This window comes from Sciurus vulgaris, assembly GCF_902686455.1.
Source record: "Sciurus vulgaris genome assembly, chromosome: 2".
Lineage (NCBI taxonomy): Eukaryota > Metazoa > Chordata > Mammalia > Rodentia > Sciuridae > Sciurus > Sciurus vulgaris.
In genome coordinates, this window is record NC_136462.1 from 36,627,532 (window position 1) to 36,650,357 (window position 22,826).

Sequence of the window (22,826 nt, forward strand, 5' to 3'; positions counted from 1 at the left end):
TTCATTTGTTTTATAAGTCCTCTCTATTAAATTCTCTGTGAATTCTTTGACTCTACAGCCAGCTAATCAGTTTTTGTGCTCTAAATTTTTTTAAAAAAACATAAATTTGATTACATAACTTATATTTCATAATGAAATGATTTTCTTTTGCTCTAGACATTGAACTCCTCAGAATCATTCATTTAATGAACAAATATTTATTCACTAACTGCAATTAAAAGATTGAAAAGCTAACTTATTAAAATTAAACTTATTAGGAATTTCCATTTGGCAGAGATATTTTTATGAAAGGAAAAAAGAAAAAAAAGAGTGAAAGAATAAATAGGTGCGATATATGCACTAAGGTACTTATACTACATAAGGTGTACCTACTAATAAGTGGCATAAATCAGATAACCTAATTTTTAAACAATGGGAAAGCCTTGAAACAGTACTTCATAAAAGAAGATCCAAATGGTCAATAAGGATATGCAAAAATACTCAATAACATTAGTCATCAAGGAAACACTTAAAACCATATTCAGGGGTTACTATTTATTTTCCAAGATGACTACAATGGAAAGATTGATAATACTGTTAGTGAGAATATGAAGCAAACTGGCATTCTTTGTGAAAATGTTAAAGGGAGTATAAAATGGTCACCACTTAGGAGATTTTTGAATCTAGCATGGGACTCTGCCTGAAGCCCTGCATCAAGGACGGGCGCCATCACTGGTCGGTTGCAGTCGCGGAGTGAGCTGGCAGGGGAGTCAGGCTGCCTGCATCACGGAGGTAGCCAGCGGGCACCCAACACGCCTGCCTTGTGGATCTAGGTGGTGGCGGGCAGCCAACCTGCCCAGCCACCAGGCCGAAGACAGACGCCATCACTGAACAACCCCGCCTGAACCCTGCACCGAGGACAGGTGCCATAACTGGTTGGTCGCAGTTGCAGAGCAAGCTAGCAGGTGAGTCAGGCCACCTGCATCGAAGAGGTAGCCTGTAGGCAAACAACCCGCCTGCCTTGCAGAGCTAGGCACCGGGCAGACAACCCGCCCAACCACCAGGCCAAAGACAGACACCATCGCTGAGTGACCCCGCCCGACCACCATGACCAGGTCTGTCGCCATCCTGGAGCAAGCCCATCCCCGAGCAAGCTGGCAGACAAGCCAGCCCGCCTGCATTGTGGAACTAGCCAGAGGCTCCTTTATAGGCTGGTGCAGGCATTTTGAATTATTCCTGAGGGCATGGCATCATCATTGGAAGGGCAGCTCCCTTCCAGAGACACTTACAGGAGGCTAGAGGACCTTCGACAAGACCCAGGAGTCAAGAAGAGGAGATATTGAGAGACTCGGGACCAACTCAGAGCCACCAGGTGGGACTCTCCCAGTGGCCCGAAATGCAGGGAACTTCATGGAGCAGAGTGGCCCAGTGAGACTACCCTGCTGGAGCCGAGAACCCAGTCAATGGGGAGTATTGCAGAGGAGGGCTGCACAGTGAGAGGCTTTGACACAGAGTGAGGATCCGAGGCCCAGACGGTAGCTCCTGACCCCAGGGAACGTAGCAGAAGACAGCTTACCAGTCAGGTGATAGTTCTGGACTGAAGGGAACATCTCGGAGGAGAGCTGCCCAGCGAAAATTCCCCACTGGGTGAGTCTTCCCTGCTCGGTGAGGCTTTCCCACCAGGGCAGTAGAACTAGAGACACAGGCCCAGATCAGACGTGCCCCAGTCTGCAGTCGAGTCCCCCTTTGGCTGACCATCAGTCAACAAATGGAGGCGCCTTGGCCCACTGAGAAGGAATATACCCCACCCGAAGGCCAAAACCCCTAGAGGGGCAGCTTCTTAGTGGAACACCTCATTATCAAGTGCCTCCAAGACTTCAGGCTACTGAAGGCTAAGAGGAGAGTTATTGGAAATCTACAGAGACAATGTTAGTCAATAGAGGAAAAATGCAATATCCCAGAGTTTCACTACTAGGGGGGTAGATACCTGAGCAATATGAGAAAACAAGGGAAGAAAATGTCCCAAACAAACCTAGGTACTATATCAATAAAACCCAGTGACAGCACAGCAGAAGAAATGTCAGAAAGGGAGTTCAGAATGTACATAATTAAAACAATCAGAGAAGGAAACAAGGAGATGAAAGAGCAAATGCAGGCATTGAATGATTGCACCAATCAACAGTTAAAAGAACACATACAGGAAGCAAAAGATCATTTCAATAAAGAGTTAGAGATATTGAAAAAAAAACAAACAGAAATCATCGAAATGAAGGAAACAATAAACCAAATTTAAAACTCCATAGAAAGCATAACCAATAGGATAGAACATCTGGAAGACAGAACTTCAGATATTGAAGATAAAATATTTAATCTTGAAAACAAAGTTGACCAAACAGAGAAGATGGTAAGAAATCATGGAACAGAATCTACAAGAATTATGGGATATCATGAAAAGGCCAAATTTAAGAATTATTAGAATTGAGGAAGGCACAGAGATACAAACCAAAGGAGTGAACAATCTATTCAATGAAATAACATCAGAAAATTTCCCAAATCTGAAGAATGAAATGGAAAATTAAGTTCCAGAGGCTTATAGGACTCCATATACACAAAATTACAACAGCCCACACCAAGGCACATTATAATGAAAACACCTAACGTAAAAAATAAAGACAGAATTTTAAAGGCTGTGAGAGAAAAGAATCAAATTAAATGCAGGAGGAAACCAATACGAATATCAGCAGATTTTTCAATTCAGACCCTAAAAGCTAGAAGGGCCTGGAACAACATTTTTCAAGTCCTGAAAGAAAACGGATGCCAACCAAGAATCTTATACCCAGCAAAACTTACCTTCAGATTTGACGAAGAAATAAAATCCTTCTACGAAAAACAAAAGCTAAAAGAATTTACAAAAAGAAAGCTGGCATTAAAGAACAGTCTCAGCAAAATATTCCATGAGGAAGAGATGAAAAACAACGATGTTAATCAGCAAAGGGAAGAAATATCCTAAAGGAACAGAAAAATAAAGGAGAAACCAAGTCGTGTCAAAAACAAAACAAAACAAAAAAGAGCCAAATGACTGGGAATACAAATCATATCTCAATAATAACCCTGAATGTTAATGGCCTGAACTCATCAATCAAAAGACACAAAGTTGGCAGATTGGATTAAAAAGAAAGATCCAACAATTTGCTGCCTGCAAGAGACTCATCTCATAGAAAGAGATACCCACAGACTAAAGGTGAAAGGATGGGAAAAAACATACCATGCACAGGGACTCAGCAAAAAAGCCAGAGTATCCATCCTCATATCAGATAATGTGGACTTCAAGCCACAGTTAGTCAGAAGGGATAAAGAAGGACATTTCATACTGCTTAAGGGAAGCATAAATCAGCAAGACATAACAATCATAAATATCTATGCCCCAAACAGTGGCTCATCCATATACGTCAAACAAATCCTTCTCAATTCCAGAAATCAAATAGACCACGACACAATAATACTAGGTGATTTTAACACACCTCTCTCACTACTGGACAGATCCTCCAAACAATAATTGAACAAAGAAACCACAGATCTCAATAACACAATCAATAATTTAGACAATGAACATTTATAGACTATACCATCCAAGAAAGATCGAATACACTTTCTTCTCAGCAGCACATAGATTCTTCTCTAAAATAGACCATATTTTATGACACAACGCTAATGTTAGCAAGTACAAGAAGATAGAGATACTGCCTTGTATTCTATCAGATCATAATGGATTGAAATTAGAAATAAATGACAGAGTTAAAAACAGAAACTACTCCAACACCTGGAGATTGAATAATACGCTATTGTATGGTGAATGGATAACAGAAGATATCAGGAAGGAAATTAAATAATTCTTAGAGGTAAATGAGAACAAAGAAACATCATATCAAAATCTCTGGGACACTATGAAAGCAGTACTTAGAGGAAAATTTATATCATGGAGTGCATTCAATAAAAGAAGAAAAAAATCAACAAATAAACGACCTAACACTACAGCTCAAAGCCCTAGAAAAGAAGAACAGAGCAACACCAAAAGTAGAAGAAGACAGGAAATAGTTAAAATCAGAGCTGAAATCAATGAAACTGAAACAAAAGAAACAATTGAAAAAATTGACAAAATAAATAGTTGGTTCTTTGATAAAATAAACAAAATTGATAAACACTTAGCCACACTAACAAAGAGAAGGAGAGAGAAAACTCAAATTACTAAACTTCGGACTGAACAAGGAAATATCACAACAGACATGAGTGAAATACAAAATATAATTAGAAGCTATTTTGGAAATCTATACTCCAACAAAATAGAAAATCTCGAACACATGAACAAGTTTCTAGAGACATATGAATTACCTGAACTGAACCAGGAGGACATACACAATTTAAATTGATCAATTTCAAGTAATGAAATAGAAGTCATCAAAGGCCTACCAACAAAGAAAAGTCCGGGACCAGATGGGTTCTCAGCTGAGTTCTACAAAACCTTTAAAGAAGAGCTCATTCCAATACTTCAGAAAGTATTCCATAAAATAGAAGAGGAGGGAACCCTCCCAAACTCATTCTATGAAGCCAATATTACCCTGATACCTAAACCAGACAGAGACACATTGGGGAAAGAAAATTTCAGACCAATATCTTTAATAACATCGACACAAAAATTCTCAACAAAATTTTAGCAAATCGCATACAAAAATATATTAAAAAGATAGTGCACCACAATCAAGTGGGTTTTATCCCAGGGATGCAAGGTTGGTTAAACATCTGGAAATTAATAAATGTAATTCATCATATCAACAGACTTAAAGTCAAGAATCACATGATTATTGGGATAGATGCAGAAAAAGCATTTGATAAAATACAGCATCCCTTCATGCTCAAAACACTAGAAAAAATAGGGATAGTGGGAACATTCCTCAACATTGTAAAGGCCATCTATGCTAAGCCCATGGCCAATATCATTCTAAATGGTAAAAAACTGAAAGAATTCCCCCTAAAAACTGGAACAAGGCAGGGATGCCCTCTTTCACCACTTCTATTCAACATTGTCCTCGAAACTCGCCAGAGCAATTAGACAGACCAAGGAAACTAAAGGGATACGAATAGGAAAAGAAGAACTATTGCTATTTGCTGATGTCATGATTACATATTTAGAGGAACCAGGAAATTTCACCAGAAAACTTTTAGAACTCCTAAGTGAATTCAGTAAAGTACCAGAATATAAGATCAATGCTCATAAATCCAATGCATTTTTATACATAAGTGATGAATCTTCAGAAAGAGAAGTTAGGAAAACTACCCCATTCACAATAGCATTGAAAAAAATAAAATACTTGGGAATCAATCTAACAAAAGAGGTGAAACACCTCTACAATGAGAACTACAGAACACTAAAGAAAGAAATTAAAGAAAACCTTAGAAGATGGAAAGATCTCCTATGTTCTTGGATAGGAAGAATTAATATTGTCAAAATGGCCATACTACCAAAAGTGCTATACAGAGTCAATGCAATTCCCATTAAAATCTCAATGATGTACCTTACAGAAATAGAGCAAGCAATTATGAAATTAATCTGGAAGAATAAGAAACCCAGAATAGCAAAAGTAATCCTTAGCAGGAAGAGTGAAGTAGGGGGTATTTCAATACCAGATCTTCAACTCTACTACAAAGCAATAGTAACAAAAACGGCATGGTATTGGTAACAAAATGTACAGGTAGATCAATGGTACAGAATAGAGGATACGGACACAAACCCAAATAATTACAATTTTCTCCTACTAGACAAAGGTGCCAAAAATATGCAATGGAGAAAAGATAGCCTCTTCAACAAAATGGTGCTGGGAAAACTGGAAATCCATACGCACCAGAATGAAACTAAACCCCTATTTCTCACCCTGCACAAAACTCAACCCAAAATGGATCAAGGACCTCGGAATCAGAGCAGAGACCCTTCATCTTATAGAAGAAAAAGTAGGTCCAAATCTTCAACATGTCAGCTTAGGATCAAACTTCCTTAACAGGACTCCCATAGCACAAAAAATAAAAGCAAGAATCAATAACTGGGATAGATTCAAACTAAAAAGCATTCTCTCAGCAAAGGAAAACCTTTTTATTTTTAGATAGATATTCTCAGGTAGTTGTAAAAAATAAGACAGAGAAGCCATATACCTACTCTTCAACCAGTTTTCTCCAATGGTAATAACCTGCATAACCACAACACAGTATTGTAAGCCAAAAAATGTGACAGTAACAAAATCTTCCAATCTTATTTAAATTAAATTACAACAATTTTACATGCATTCATTTGTGTATTTATTTCTATGCTATTTTATTACACATGTAGATTTGTGTGAACCCTACCACAGTTAAGATACATAACAGTTCCCTCACAAATATCCTTTGTGCTACCCTTCTATATACACAACAACCTTCCTTCCTATTTCCCCTCCCTAATCCTCTGCTCCACTAGTCTATTTTTCATGTCTAGAATTCTGTCATTTTGAGAATATCATACAAATGAATAGTATACTTTGTAATCTTTTAAGATAGGTTTTATTTCTTCATTCAGTTTGTTCCTCAAGGTCCACCAATAGTTCATTATTTTTCCTTTGGATCACTCAATACTATTCCATAATGTAGATGTAATGACACTTTGTTTAATCATTCAACATTGAAGGACGTTTACGTGGGTTCCTGGTCTTGTTTATTCTGACTAAAGCCACAAGGAAATAATCACGTACAAATTTGTGTGCAAACATAGTTTCCATTTCTCTGGAACAATTGCTAAACAGTGCACTTGTGCTAGTGCATAGTTAGCTTTATAAGGAACTGACATACTCTTTTGCACTGTGGCTGTATCATTTTATTTCCTGTCGTTAATATATTGAGTGTCCAGGTTCTCCATGTCCCTTATAGCATGTAGTGTTATCATTATTTTTAACTTTAGCCATTCTGGTAAGTGTGTAGTAAATCTCATGATTTTGATTTGTGTTTCCCTAATAGCAACTTTACTACAAAGCAATAGTAACAAAGACGGCATGGTATTGGTACCAAAATAGACAGGTAGATCAATGGTACAGAATAGAGGACATGGACACAAACCCAAATAAATACAATTTTCTCATACTAGACAAAGGTGCCAAAAATATGCAATGGAGAAAAGATAGCCTCTTCAACAAATGGTGCTGGGAGAATTGGAAATCCATATGCAACAGAGTGAAACTAAACCCATATCTCTCACCATGCACGAAACTCAACTCAAATGGATCAAGGACCTCGGAATCAGACCAGAGACCCTGCATCTTATAGAAGAAAAAGTAGGTCCAAATCTTCAACTTGTTGGCTTAGGATCAGACTTTCTTAACAGGACTCCCATAGCACAAGAAATAAAAGCAAGAATCAACAACTGGGATAGATTCAAACTAAAAAGCTTTCTCTCAGCAAAGGAAACTATCAGTAATGTGAAGAGAGAGCCTACAGAGTGGGAGAATATCTTTGCCACTCATACTTCAGATAGAGCGCTAATTTCCAGAATCTATAAAGAACTCAAAAAACTCTACACCAAGAATACAAATAATCCAATCAACAAATGGGCTAAGGAAATGAACAGACACTTCACAGAAGAAGATGTACAAGCAATCAACAGATATATGAAAAAATGTTCAACGTCTCTAGTAATAAGAGAAATGCAAATCAAAACTACCCTAAGATTTCATCTCACCCCAATTAGAATGGCGATTATCAAAAATACAAGCAACAACAGGTGTTGGCGAGGATGTGGGGAGAAAGGTACACTCGTACATTGCTGGTGGGGCTCCAACTTAGTGCAGCCACTCTGGAAAGCAGTGTGGAGATTCCTTAGAAAACTTGGAATGGAACCACCATTTGACCCAGCTATCCCACTCCTCGGCCTATACCCAAAGGACTTAAAATCAGCATACTACAGAGATACAGCCACATCAATGTTCATCGCTGCTCAATTCACAATAGCCAGACTGTGGAACCAACCTAGATGCCCTTCAATTGATGAATGGATAAAGAAACTGTGGTATATATATACAATGGAATATTACTCTGCCATAAAGAATGATAAAATTATGGCATTTGCAGGCAAATGGATGAAATTGGAGAATATCATGCTAAGTGAGATAAGCCAGTCTCAAAAAACTAGATGACGAATGATCTCGCTGATAAGTGGATGATGACACATAAGGGGGGGTGGGAAGGGTTAGTGTTAGGGTTAGGGTTAGGGTTAGGGAGGGGGCAAGAATGGAGGAAGGAAGGACTGTATAGAGGGAAAAGAGGGGTGGGAGGGGTGGGGGAGAAGGGAAAAAATAATAGAATGAATCAAACAACATTACCATATGTAAATTTATGATTATACAAATGGTATGCCTTTAACCCCTGTACAGACAAACAACATGTATCCCATTTGTTTACAATAAAAAAAAATCTTTATGTGCTTTTTTGCCATCTGTCTATCCTCTTCAGTGAAATGTTTAATTATTTTATTTTCTAATTATTTTATTACTGCAAAGTTTAATATAAGAGTTCCTTTTAGTGACTGGGCTTGTGGCTCAGTGGTAGAGTGCTTGCCTAGCATATGTAAGGCACTGTGTTCAATTCTCAGCACTGCTTATAAGTGAATAAAGTTACTAAATAAAGTTACTAAAAATCAAGAACTAAATATTTTTAAAAAAGAGCTCCTTATATATTCTAGATAAAAAGACCTTTGTAAGACATGAGGCTTGTAAATAGTATATGCCAGGATACACTCTTGTCCTTTCATTTTCTCACAGGTTCTTTTGCATTGCAAAATTTTTAAATGTTGATGTGCTTCAATATGTAAAATTTTCAATGTAGGGATTATGTTTTTGGTGCTGAGTCTAAGAACTGTTTACCGAGTGGCTAGGTCCTGTTGATATTTTTCTTTTTTTTTTTTTTTTTTTTTCTCTTTTATTTTTTATTTTTTTTGATATTTTTCTTATATTAGTTTTTTATAGTTGTGTATTTGAATCTATTATTAATTTGGGGTTAATTTTTGTATAGGGTGCAAGGTTTATGCTCAAGAATTTTTGTTGTTTTATTTTGTCTATGGATGTTCAATTGCTCCAGCACCACCTTTCGAAAAGGCCTCTATTTACTGAATTACTATTGTAGCTTTATTAAAGATCAGTTGAACTGAAGAAAAAAATGGAAAAGGACCTTAAAGGATAGAAAGAGCTACCACACTCATGCTAGGCAGAATATTGTCAAAATGTCAATCTACCAAAAGTGATCTATAGTTTCAATGCAATCCATGTCAAAATGCCAATAACATTTTTACAGAACTAGAAAAAAGCCCTAAAATTCATATGGAAGAATAAAGACCCAGAATACCCAAAATAATCCTGAGCAATAAGAGCAAGTTCAAAGGCATCACGACACGTGATCTAAAATTATACTACAGAGGTATGGAAGAAAAAACATCATGGCATCAGGACACGTGATCTAAAATTATACTACAGAGGTATGGAAGAAAAAACATCATGCCATTGGCACAAAAACAGCCATAAAGGGTATGGGATATAGCTCAGTTGGCAGAGTGCTTGCCTTGCATGCACAAGGTCCTAGGTTCAATCCCAGCATGACACACACATACGGACACACACACACACACACACACACACACACACACACACACACACACACACAGTAAACATAATGGTCAATAGAAGACACAGATAAATACACACAGATCCAGTCACCTGATCCTTGACAAAAGTACCAGAAACATAAATTAGAGAAAAAACAACCTTTTAAATAAATGGAACTGGGAAAACTGAATATCCATATGTAGAAGAATGAAACTAGATCACTACCTGTCACCCTGTACAAAAATCAACTCAAAGTGAATCAAAGAAGAGAAACACTGAAACTGTTAGATGAAAACAGGGCAACACCATAATATATTGGTACAGGCATTGACCTCCTTAATAAGACTTCTAAAGCTCAGGAAATAAAAAATAGCAATCAGTAAGTGAGACAGTATTAAAGAGTTTCTACACAGAAAAGGAAACAATTAGGAGCATGAAAGGAATCTACATTATGGGAGAAAATCTTTGCCAGCTACACTTCTGATTAATATCCAGAATATGTAAAGAACTTGAAAAACTGAACACCAAACAAAACCCAACTAATAATCTGCTCAAAAATAGGCAAAAGAACTAAATAGTTACTTCTCAAAAAAAAAAAAAAAAAGAAATACAAATGACCAACAAATATATCAAAAAATATTCAACATCCTTATAGTCAGGTAGATGCAAATAAAAAAAACAGTAAGATTTCATCTTATCCCAGTTAGAACGGCCATCATCAAGAATACAAATAACAACAACTGTTAGAAAGGATGTTGGGAAGAGGTACACTTATACATTCTTGGTAAGAGTGAAAATTAGTACAACCACTTTGGAAAACAGTATGGAGATTCCTCAAAAGATTATGAATAGACCACCATATGATCCAGCTATCCCACACTTTGGTATTTAGTCAAAAGAGCTAAAATCAACATACTATAGTGATACATGTATACCAATACAATTCACAGTAGCCAAGTTATGGAACCAGCCTCGGTATCTGTCGACAGATGAATTAATAAAGCAAAGTGGGTGTATACATACAGTAGAGCTCTACTCATCCATAAAGAAACAAATAATGTCATTTGCTGGTAAATGGATGGAATTGGAGAACAACATGCTAAGCCAGACTCAAAAAGTCAAGGGTTAAATGTTTTCTCTCACATGTGGAAACTAGAGAGGTAAAAAAGTTATAAAAAAGGGAATCTCTTGAAAATAAAAGCGAGAGCAGAGAGTAGAAGGAGGGCACTAAGGGGAAGGTGGGAGGGAAGAGAAAGGGAGTGAAGTTAAGCAAAGTACGCTATGTGCATGTATGAATATATCACAATGCAATGAATTCCACTTTTATATACAATTGTAATGTACCAATTCAACATCAATCAATAAAAGGAAAAAGAATAGAGGAAGGGGATCAGAGGAAGGAAAAGACCAAAAGGGGAATTACTGAGAACAGGAATGGAGCAAACTATGCTGTATGCATTTATAAGTATGTCAAAATGAATCCCACTATTATGTATAACTATGATGCACTATTAAATATACTTTTAAAAAGAAAAAAAATCAGTGGAACATATTTGTGTGAGCCTACTTATGGATTCTCTATTCTGTCCCTCTGATCTGTGTCTTTCTCTCTGCCAATACTACACTGTCTTGAGTACTGGAGCTACTTGATAAACCTCATCATTGGGTAAAGCTAATCTTTCCGCTGTTTTCCCCCAAGCTCTCTTAGCTGTTCTAGGTTTTATACCTTTACGTATAATGTTAGAACAAATTAATAGAAGTGTATGTCTATAGAACACCTTGCTGGGGTTTTGATAGGAACTATATTAAACTTACCCAATTAGGGTAAAACTGACATCATTACTATATGAATCTTTCAGTCTCTGGACATAGTATGTCTTTCCCTATCTTTAGGTATCTAATTTCTTTGGCATTTTGTAGTTTTCAGCATACAGATAAAGTATGCTTTTAAGGTATCTTGGCATTTAATTTTCTCTGGAGAAATTATAAATTGTGTAAGTTTTAATATCAGTTTCCAAGTGTTCATTGGTAGTACATGAAAATTCAATTAATTTTTTGGGTATTGGTGTTATATTGTACAAACTAGATAAGCTGACTTATTAATACTTATAAACTGTCCATTTTTCTAAATTTAATTTATGATATGTTATAGTATTCTCTAATTATCCCTTTAATAGTTTGCTCCATTTCAGTTTTGGTAATTTTCTTCATTCCTGACATAGATGATTGAGTCTTCTCTTTATTTCTGTTAGTCTAGCACCCCGTTTATTGGTGTTGTCAAGTGTTTATTTTTATAGCCTTTTTTTAAACATGGATTTTTCCCTATTGTTTTCCTGTTTTGAATTTCATTGATTTCAATTCTTACATTATTATTTTCCTTCTGCTTACATTAAGTATATTTTGCTCTTCTTTCAGGTTTCCTGAGGCATAAATTTAGGTTATTGATATGAGAACTTTATACTTCTTGCATGTAAGCATTTAGTATTATAAATTGTCCTCCCAGCCCTATTTTAGTTGCTTTCCAGATGTTTTAATTAGTTGTATTTTCATTTTCATTTGGTTATATGAATTTTTAAAATTTAATTTGAGATGTCCTCTTTAATCTATGGATTATTTACAGCAATCAGACTTCTAATTCCCATAGGTTAGAAGTTTTCCTTTTATTTTTTGTTATTCATTACTAGTTTGGTTCCATTATGGTCTAAGGACATACTATATATAATTTTCACTTTAAAATATTTGTTGTGGGTCTGGGATCATGGCTCAGTGATAGAGCGCCTTCCTCGCATGTGTGAGGCACTGGGTTCCATCATCAGCACCACATAAAATGAATAAAATAAAGATATTATGTCTACCTACAATTAAAAATTTTTAAAAAAATTTGTTTGGTCTTATAGCCTAGGATATGGTCTTTCTTGGTAAATGTCTCATAAATGGATGAAAAAATGTATTGTTTAATTTTATGTTTTCTGCATATGTCAATATTTGGTACATACACTTGAAAGATTACTGTTTTTTCTAGTGGACTGAACCTTTTGCATAACAGAACTTCCCTACTGACTCGAGTAATCTTTGTTCTGAAGCCTTCTTGGTGTGACATTAATATAGATACTCATGCTTGTCTTTAAAAATAAATCAATGTATACATGGTATATCTTTTTCTATCCTTTCATTTTCATCCTACATGTGTCATTGTCTTTGAACTAAGTTTTGAAAATGGCATTTCTTGGATTATTAAGAAAACCCACATTATGTCAAGCGGTCATATTTGGATTATGTACATTTAGGGTAATTATTGATATTTTAGGGTTTAATTGTGACATTTTCTTTCCATTTTTCCACTTGAGTCTGTTTCTTGTTTCTGTTTATTTATATGCTTACCTTACTGAGGATAACTTGAACATATATTAAGATTCCATCTTTACTTATATATTGATTTGTATAATTTTTCTAGTGGTTTTCTCTGGATATTACCATATACAGTTATAACTTAAGGGTACTGATATTGTAATTTCACCATTTCAAGTACAACATACAAATCTTATTTACCTTTTAAGGGTAAAAGATAAGGTACTTTTACCCTTCCACATTTTAAATATGATTGTGTTAAGTATTTACTCCACATACACTGAATACCACATCATACAGTATTATAATGTTTGATATATTAGAACTTCAAATATGATTTTAAAAAATTATGAGCAAATACTTTTGACCCATTCTATTCTTTTCTCTCTGAAATTTCATGGCTTATTCTGTTATTTCCTTTCACTTTAGATACTTTAGTCATTTTTTCAGGGTAAGTGATCTAGGCAAAGTCTTTTAGTTTTATTTTGTTTGAACATGGCTTCACTTCCTATTCGCCCCTGAAGGATAATTTCAAGGCATATAGAATTTGTGGTTGATAGTTTTTTATTCTACCATTTGAAAAATGTGTTACTTTTTTCTGTTTCTGCTCTGTGAGTTTTCATATTGGTGATTATATTTTTTAGTCCTGTAATTGCCATTTTTTATAATTGTGTCATCAAGATTTCCTGTTTTTTCATTTGTTTTAAGAGAACTCAATTGCTTGTTGAAGTATTTTTATGGTAACTGGTTTAAAATACTTGTCAATTTCAACACTTGCTTAATCTTTGTGTTAATGTCTATTGACCATTTTTTCATATTCAAGTTGTGATTTGCCTGTTCTTGGTATGATGAGCAATTTTTTTTTATTTTACCAGGATGTTTGGGATTTGTATATTCTGAGACTACTTTACCTTCTTTTTAATCAAATGTCTGCTATATTGTGGAGTGGGTTTTATGTTCAGCTTCTTGATGGCTTCACTGATCACCTTGGCAAAACTGAAGCACTGATTCATACTGCCCATTGAAGGTAGGAGGTGGAAGGTCAAGTCCCTTCCTGGCCTGCTAAGAATCTTCTGGTGAAAGTGGGCATCACCTTGCTCCATTGTTGATACTAAAGTAGGGGTGGATGCTGACACCAATGATGGGGAAGAATAAATGGTTGACTCATACTGTGAGTAGACTGCCAACTGGCCCCACCTTATCCAGGCTTCTTGTAGTGAGGGCGAAGGCTTATCTCCCTGCTAGGTGTCTCCGACACAGGAAAGGGAAAATGGAATTGCAGTGTCTGACTCCACCTTGCACTGTCTTGTTTAGCCTTGTTTCTGTCTTTTGGGTGTTTTCATCTGCTTAGTGTTGCTATACCAGAGTACCTGAGACTAGAAATTTAATAAGAGACAGAGGTTTATTTCCCACAGTCATTAAGATTGGAAAACCCAATATCTAGGATCCATATGTGGCATCATCACATGGTAGAAGCGCAAAATAGCACACAAGCCCACATGTGGGCCAAGAGAAAGAGGCAGGGGCAAGAAATAGAACTTATAGCTTCCAGCTATATTATAATTGACATTAATCCACTCATACATGGGGAGACCTCATGACCTCTTATCAGGTTCTATCACCAACACTGATTATTGGAGATTAAGTTTCTAGCACATAATTTTTTGGGAACATATTAAAACCATAATAGTGGGGGTAGAGGCTCTGTTGATCACTGGACACCACTGACACTACCTGGCTGAGGGAAACAGAGCATATCCTATTTCTGTTGGGGTGGTGACGGAAGATCAACTCTTGTTCAGCACTGCCTACAATATTCTGGCCAGAGAGTCAGTGTGACAACTGTTATTCCAGGTGGAAGATGAAAAAATAGCTCCCTAACATCACAAGGAAAGGATAAAGAAACCCGTAACCTGCTTCAGGGGATGGCAGGTGGTAAGGCAGAAGATCAGCTTTCTGACTGGCTCTGCTAAATCTGTGAGAAAAGTAGTTTCACGATTAATGTTTGGATAGAGTAGGGTGAACACTGCTGAGAAGTTTTTCTATTCTGTTAGGTGTCTTATGTCTTGGTCATTTGGCTAGATAAAGAGGCTTTGGAGCATTTTTTTGTCTATGCCTGTTGGTGGTTCCAGGTTGAAGCCTTCTTCAGTACCCTGACCAGAATATATGGGAGACAGTAAGGAAACCCGAGGAACTCACTGCCATGTCATTTCTTAAGTCTTCAGGTTCCTGAACAGTCTGCTATTTTCTTTCCACCTCTTAGAGTTTCTCTAGGTTTATTTGATAATGTCCAGGACATTTTAGATTCCTGATACAAAAAAATGCATATGGAGGAATAAGGCTACCCCATTACAGCTGGCACTGGAAGTCTTTTAACTTTTGAAATTTGGTAAACTTATTATAATATTATCTGGAACAATTAGTACATAAGCCATATATGAACTAAATAATGGTTTCCGCAGTTAAAAATATTGTAAAAGACTACCACCTCTGACAAAAATTGAGTTATATTTCATTAATCAATCATACTACCCTAATAAAGATACAAACATACATTTATTTAAACATGGTATTATTATACAAAGCAAATCAAAGTTAAAATTCAATTGTGTTATTTATATAACAAGATTATTCAGATATTTTCCAACTACACTCAACATTTCATCTGTGTTTCCATTTTCTTGAGACAAAAAAAGATTAGATCTGAAAATACTAATGCTGCCATCAAATGTTGACAAAATATGTGTAACAGTTTTTCTTTCAATATTTTTTAAAATAAGATTGATTCTATATTTTGTATGCTTCAAGGATCAAACTTTCTGAAGTTATTGTGTGTGTGTCTGTATTTGTGTCTGTGTGTGTGTAATTTAAGAAAGTAGAATTAATAGTATTTGATTTGTTAAGGTATTTAGAAAATGAGAAAGTTACTCAGGTTTCTAGTGTGGGAAATCTGAGTATACAGAATGCTAATAAAGAGGACACAGGAGAAGGAATACTTTTAAAGAGGGTAAGTTTTAGTTCTAGTGAATTTGAGGTCCCTTTCAGATAACCAAATATTCACTAAATCATTAGATAAATCAGGCTGAAACTCACAAGAGAGATACAATCCAGTGATTGATACTGGCATTTGTAATCACACAAAAATCAGCTGAGGTCATGCTATTGAATAGAATCACATGTAACAGTTATATGAAGGAATAAAAGCCAACTTGAAGATGTAGCCCTGGTGCACACCCACCCTAAAACCAGAGAATTAATATGTTAGTTTAATTAGTTTAGTTTAATTAATTTGCAGAAATGCTGCTTAACTTTTAAATATGACTTTTCACTAAAAGAGAAATCTTTCATTATGTTTTCTTAAAAAATCTATAGTTATGAGTTATCTCTCAAAAAATTCCTTTAAAAATATGATTTCTGATGATGTATAATGTGCTTTATCCATCAATTAATGGTGTTATATCTCATCTTGGTAGCCCAGGCTGGCCTCAAACCTGTGATCTTTCTGCATTCTACCACTGAGATACATTCCCAGTCCTTTTCATTTTGAGATGGACTTGCAAACTTGCCTAGGCTGGTCTTGATTTTGTGATCTTCCTGTCTCAATGTCTGAGTAGCTAGGATTATAGGGGAGCACCATGACACTTGACCTAAATAATAATTTTTGCATCCTTTTGTATTTCCCTCAAGCATCACTGTCACAGTTTTTGTACAGATATTAATCATTTCACATCTACATTCCTAAAATCTGGTTTCCTTCCTTCTAATCAGAACATCTTCTTTGTTGAAAGTATTTCTTAATCATCATAGAAAAGTTTTAAGAAATTATCAAACTAATTATGTTACTTTTTTCCCTAAACTCACATAATTGTACCTTAGGTTTTCAGGATAAAATTCAAACTTCTTAACATGACATAAAATCACCTCTAGCCCTGTATTTCACCAGAATTTATTTTATATCATTCAATCTGAAGCCATAGTATCTCATATTTATGTTCTCATAAATGTCTCTGCCTGTCTCTCCCAGCTCCCCTCCAACTACTGGGGATTGAACACAGGGCCTCACGTATGCTAGGCAAGTGTTCTACTGCTATATTCCTGTCCCCAAAGTTTACCTCTTGGAACGAGTTTTTGCTGATCACCTTCTGAAATAGCCAGATTCTTTGTTTACCTTTATCACTTAACCTATTTTAATTGTATTATAAGACAGAACCCCTTTAAGATAAATGAATTCCAACTTTATTTCCTTTATATAAATGTTGCCTAATACCTCCCCCCTCGATTTCTCTTTCTTTCTGTACACAAAGATTAAACTTTCTGGAGTTAAACATTTTTTGAATCATTATAAAGAACACATCAAGAAGTAATACAGTAATGTTACTCTCATCTTTAACAACACTTAATTATAATTTCTGAAATAATTATTAAATATCAAATAAATAATTCCAAGTTCATCTTTATGTATTTGCATTTCTAAATCTGTAAAATAGGAATGTGAATTAGAACCGAGGTTCCTCACAGCTGGTTGCTCCAACTATATGAATTTATATGAAGTTGGAATGAGTCTCTTGAAACTGGTTTAATGTTAGAATTTGATATTGAAAAGTTTAATTGAATTAAGCATGATTATTAAAATCTTTATACATGATTACTAACAACTTACCCAGTATTGTTTATCTCTGATTACTGCTATTCAATTATTAAATTTCATATATGAAACAGGAAGTACAGTTCTCAATATATGGTAAACTGCATTTGGATAAGGGCAACATGCTGTGCTAGATGATTACTATTTCATAGAATTTAGTAAAAAGAGACAAAAATATAGTAATGACCTAATTTTTAAAGAATGAGGTCAATTCTTAATTTATTATAACAAATTTTAATTGAAATTATCATTTGTGTTTTGAGAGGAACTAGGAGATATTTACTAAAAGACTGCTATTATTTTATTATTGGTAAAGGCTTATATAGGGAAAAGAAATTCCAAAAAGATTTTTAAAAGACAATCTATCATTTATACTACTACTGCTTATAAGGCTTCTTATGTAGATTTTCAAAGTACTGCATAGAAAAGGTTTCCTTTATGATTTTTCTAATATTTTTCTCAGAAATACATTGGAAATGGTAGATGAAATCTGATAATTTATTTATTATGTATATATTTTTAATTCAAGTAGAATAACTGGGAATTTAATGGTGCCCTAACATACTGAAAGATTCAATGATGTATAAGAAAAACAAGATTTTCCCCACCTCCCCAACAAGATACTAAGCCTTTGTAGAGGTGAAAAGTGTCATACTATACCTTGATTTCTTCTATTTCATCTGGTACTATCTTGTATGCTGATATAGTCCCACCCAACCTGAAATTAGGAGAAGAAAATATTCTCAAAACCAGCAACAGTGTATAAAAATATGGAAGATTTAAACCACTAGTATCAGAGTGCAACCAATAATTGCCGAAGGCCTAGCTCAATAACCAGAGAGAAAAACATTTTGTGGGAAAGTTTTTGATTTATTAGTTTAAAAGAGGTATCTAAAAAATGATTTCTGAAAGATAAACATTATGTTCAATTTTTATCAATCCCTAAACTTCCCTTATTGATAGTTTTGATAATGCTGAAGCTGGCACTTTTACTGATGGATTCAGTCACAACTAACATGTTTCAGGAATCAACAGGAGACATGTTTGTCTTTTTGTTTGTTTAATTAAACTGTACTTCTTAGAGTAGTTTTAGGTTTATAAAAATTGAGCAGAAAGTAGAGATATAGTCTCTCATGCCCCCATTTGCCCCAGTTTTTTGTTCTTAACATCTTCCATTACTGTATGTTTGTCACAATTGATGAACCAATATTGATTCTGCTTCTTTTTAAAAATAACTTAAACAGTGAGATGTGTATACCTTGCACTGTCAAAGGGAACAAGAAAAGAATTTAGGGGTCAAAAATACTTTGATCCCTAAAATATTTTCTTTGCCCTGAGATGGTGATGACATTAATGTTATGTTTATATGTTAGAAGTAATTTTTAGAAAATGACTAAGATTTCTACTATACCATAAGCCAGGCATCTTATACATGCTATTTAATTTATTCTTGAAATTGTCTCTATTGTAAAAATGAGGAAATTGAGACATGGAGATATTCAGCAATTTTTTAAAAGTAACTGAAGTAATTAGTAAGTGAAGTGGTTAGTAGAGATGTATACATAAATGTAAAATACATATTTAGAATTTGAACACTTAGTATAAAAATAATTTGAAAATACTGGTATATGTAAAAACATTCTGGGTATACTGGATTAAATAAGATATATTATTAAAACTAATAATTCCATCTGCTTCTTTTTAGTTTAAAATGTGGCTACTAGAAAAAATTTAAATGACATTCAGAGCATTTGGAGCTCCCATCGTATCTCCTTCAGGTGTTCCAGTCTCTTAAAATACAAGATAATTGACTTGCCTTTGCTCAAATTTAGTGTTTACAAAGGAACCTTCTGATTACTCATCTGAATTTATAATTACCTCAATATCAAAAAAGAGAATCATATATGAGAAAATCTTATGATACTACCTCATACAAATGTAAATTAATAACAACACTCTGGTTCCCACTAAAAAATAAATTCAATAAAATGATTTTCATTGAAATTCTAGTACTTGTTATTCTTGCTAATAAAACTTGTTTAGACCTTGACTACAGAATTATTTCTTATACTAAAAGTGCCATGACTGAATGATAGAAACAAATGAATTTTAACTTAATTTACTTCATATAAGGCCATATAAATAAGACCATGGTAGGATAACTAATAAGAGAAGTATTACCGGTTACTAAAAGGAAAAAGTTACAAAACTTTTTGTAAGAGTTTCAAAATTAGTATTTAAAAACACTGTCTTTGTCAGTTATTAAAAATTACTCAACTAGAAGCTTGTATATATCAGTGAAAACATTAGGACAAAAACTACTGAAATTTCTAGATCTGCAATTCATAAATTTTGAAATTATTTCAAAAGAAAAAATTTTTAAAAATACCTACCACTAAAAAATGAAGTGGCTTTAATTAAATTGTTCTACAAGTGTTACATAAATGAAATAAAAGATTATAGAAAACGGTTTCAATTTGTTAGTAAAATAATGATTCAAAGATGCCATGGTGAAAGTGGCTACTTAAGGGAACAAAAATCAAAACAAAGTTGCTATAATAAACTTCGATTCTATTTCCACAAACAATGTGCTGTTCTTTTGGTTAATACTAATTAATAGTACACAAATACTGACTTTCCTGGAACCTAATTCCAGGAAGATGCTGGAAAGGTAAGCTTCCAGATTAGTATTCCGATATCAACTTCAAAACAATGACAAAAGTTTTGACTGTTAAAAAGGTGGAACAAGTAATGTATATGGCTTAACATATTCCCATTTGGTTAAAATGGACATATGACATACACATACGCATATGAATAGTATAATAATGAAGTAATCACATAACTATATAACTATGTGATCAAGTGGCTAAAAACAGTAAATGTGGAGGGCTCTTATATTATATTAAATGCAGACATGAGAAAGGTAATGAAGGCTTGTGTAAACACCAGGAAAAAAAAAAAAAACCAATGAACAAAACAATCTAGGAAAAAAAAGTCAGAAATAACTCAGTCATAAGCAATTTATATTTTAAAAAACACACTGTTCAAGAATACATTTACTTCAACCACATTTTTTTCTATTCCCTGACTATAACCAAAATCGTAGCAAATTTTCCAATTATGGGTTTTGACTTTTGAGCTGATTTATGAAAATGACATTTTTATGGTATTATTGAATAGAGACATTTAACATGTTATCAGTATTAAATAATTATGAACTCAGATCTAGATCATAAAATGACTCCAAATTACATTATGCCTCACCATTCTTTCCATTATACTACACTGTTCATTCACTGATGAAGAAAGAATACACTCTGGAGGTAGAATTTTATTATACTCTAGTCAACACATAAAAGGTATTATATACTGGAATTGTAGTGGTAATAATACTAGAAATACTACTACAAATAGTATATATACTATATATATAGTGTATGTATATATATATGTATACGTATATTATATGTACTCTAGTCAACACATAAAAGGTATTATATACTGGAATTGTAGTGGTAATAATACTAGAAATACTACTACAAATAGTATATATACTATATATATAGTGTATGTATATATATATGTATACGTATATTATACGTATAATACAAATAGTATACATACGTACAAATAATACGTACAAATACGTATTATACAAATAGTATATATACTATATATAGTGTATGTATATATATATACATACACTATATATATGTATTTGGGATTATTTGCACATATCTATAGAAATATCTTGTGGAATGGATACAATTCTAAACACAAAATTCATTTATATTTCATATACCTTATATACATAACCCAATATATACTATTTTTAGTTTACTTGCATTTGGACCATGAACCATCATCACATTGAAATCAGGTATGAATTTTTCCACTTGTGGCATCATGTTGGTACTCAAAGAGTTTCAGATTTTGAAGCCTTTCAGAATTCAGATAACAGATGCTCAACCTGTATTTAGTATTTAATATGTGCCAAGTATTATGTTAGGTTTTACATGTATTTTCTCATTTAATTCTTATAACCTATAATGATTATGAAACAAATGAGACCAGTAATTTTTCAAAGGACTCATATCTAGGAGTGGTAGAACTGGGCTTAAGAACTCAGATTCAAAGATTGATGACAGAATCATTAAACTTAAATGGAAATTCAAGGGACAGAGAAAACAAACTTGAAAAGATGTTGGAGGATTCCCACTTTCTGATTTCAAGTTACTACAAAGCTGTAACAATCAACAGAATTTACTACCTATGTACAAACAGACATATAAAACAATATAATCACTTTCCCGTCACTGCCACACCTGGGAGCCTCTAATATACCTTTTAGGTTGAAGAATTTGCCTATGCTAAACATTTCAGCTACATATTATATCTGGCTTATTTCACTAAGCATAGGTTGTGCATGTTCTAGCATGCAGCAGAACTTCATTCCTTCCTTAAGGCTGAATAATGTTCCATTGCATGTCTTTACCACATGTTCACCTATATCTGTTGATAAGATGCTTGAGCTGTTTTCTTTCTTTTGGCTCTTGTGAAGAATGCTGCAGTGAACACTGGCATACAAATATCTACTTGAGACCCTCTTTTCAATTATTTTGGGTATATGACTAAGGAGGTAGACTTGCCTGGTCATTCTATATTTAGCTTTTTGAGGAACTATTTTTCACATTCCCACCAGCAACATATGAGGGTCCAATTTCTTCACATCCTTGCTGATGGTGGTTATTTTAATGATCAAGTAGTGTATGTGAAGTGGGATCTCACTGTGGTTTGGATTTGTGTTCACATAATGACTAATGATTCTGGAGATTTTTCATGTGCTTAGTGGCCATTTATATACCTTTGGAGAAATATCTATTCAAGTCCTCCACCCATCTTTAAATATTTTTTTCTGTTGAGTTGTATTTCTTTTTATATTCTGGATTTTAAAATCTTATCAGATATGATTTCCAAATATTGTCTTCCATTTTATAAGTTGTCATTGCACATTTTTGATAATGTTGTTTGATGAACAAAAGTGAAGTCCAATTTATCTGGCTTTTCTTCTGTTGTCTGCATCCTATATAAGAGTCTATTGTCAAATAGAGTGATAAAAATTTATTCTTTTTTTCTTTGAAGACCTTTATGGTTTTGGTCTTATGTTTAGGTCAATGATCCAT

At 34.2% G+C, this 22,826-nt stretch overlaps 1 protein-coding gene across 1 annotated transcript in view; it reads right to left on the reverse strand.

Moving 5' to 3' along the window:
- GPHN (gephyrin) overlaps nucleotides 1-22,826 on the reverse strand; it is a 709,158-nt gene that overhangs the window by 376,963 nt on the left and 309,369 nt on the right. The window contains 1 exon segment of the mRNA XM_079127200.1: nucleotides 18,301-18,358. Coding sequence (XP_078983326.1) covers nucleotides 18,301-18,358 — 58 coding nt within the window.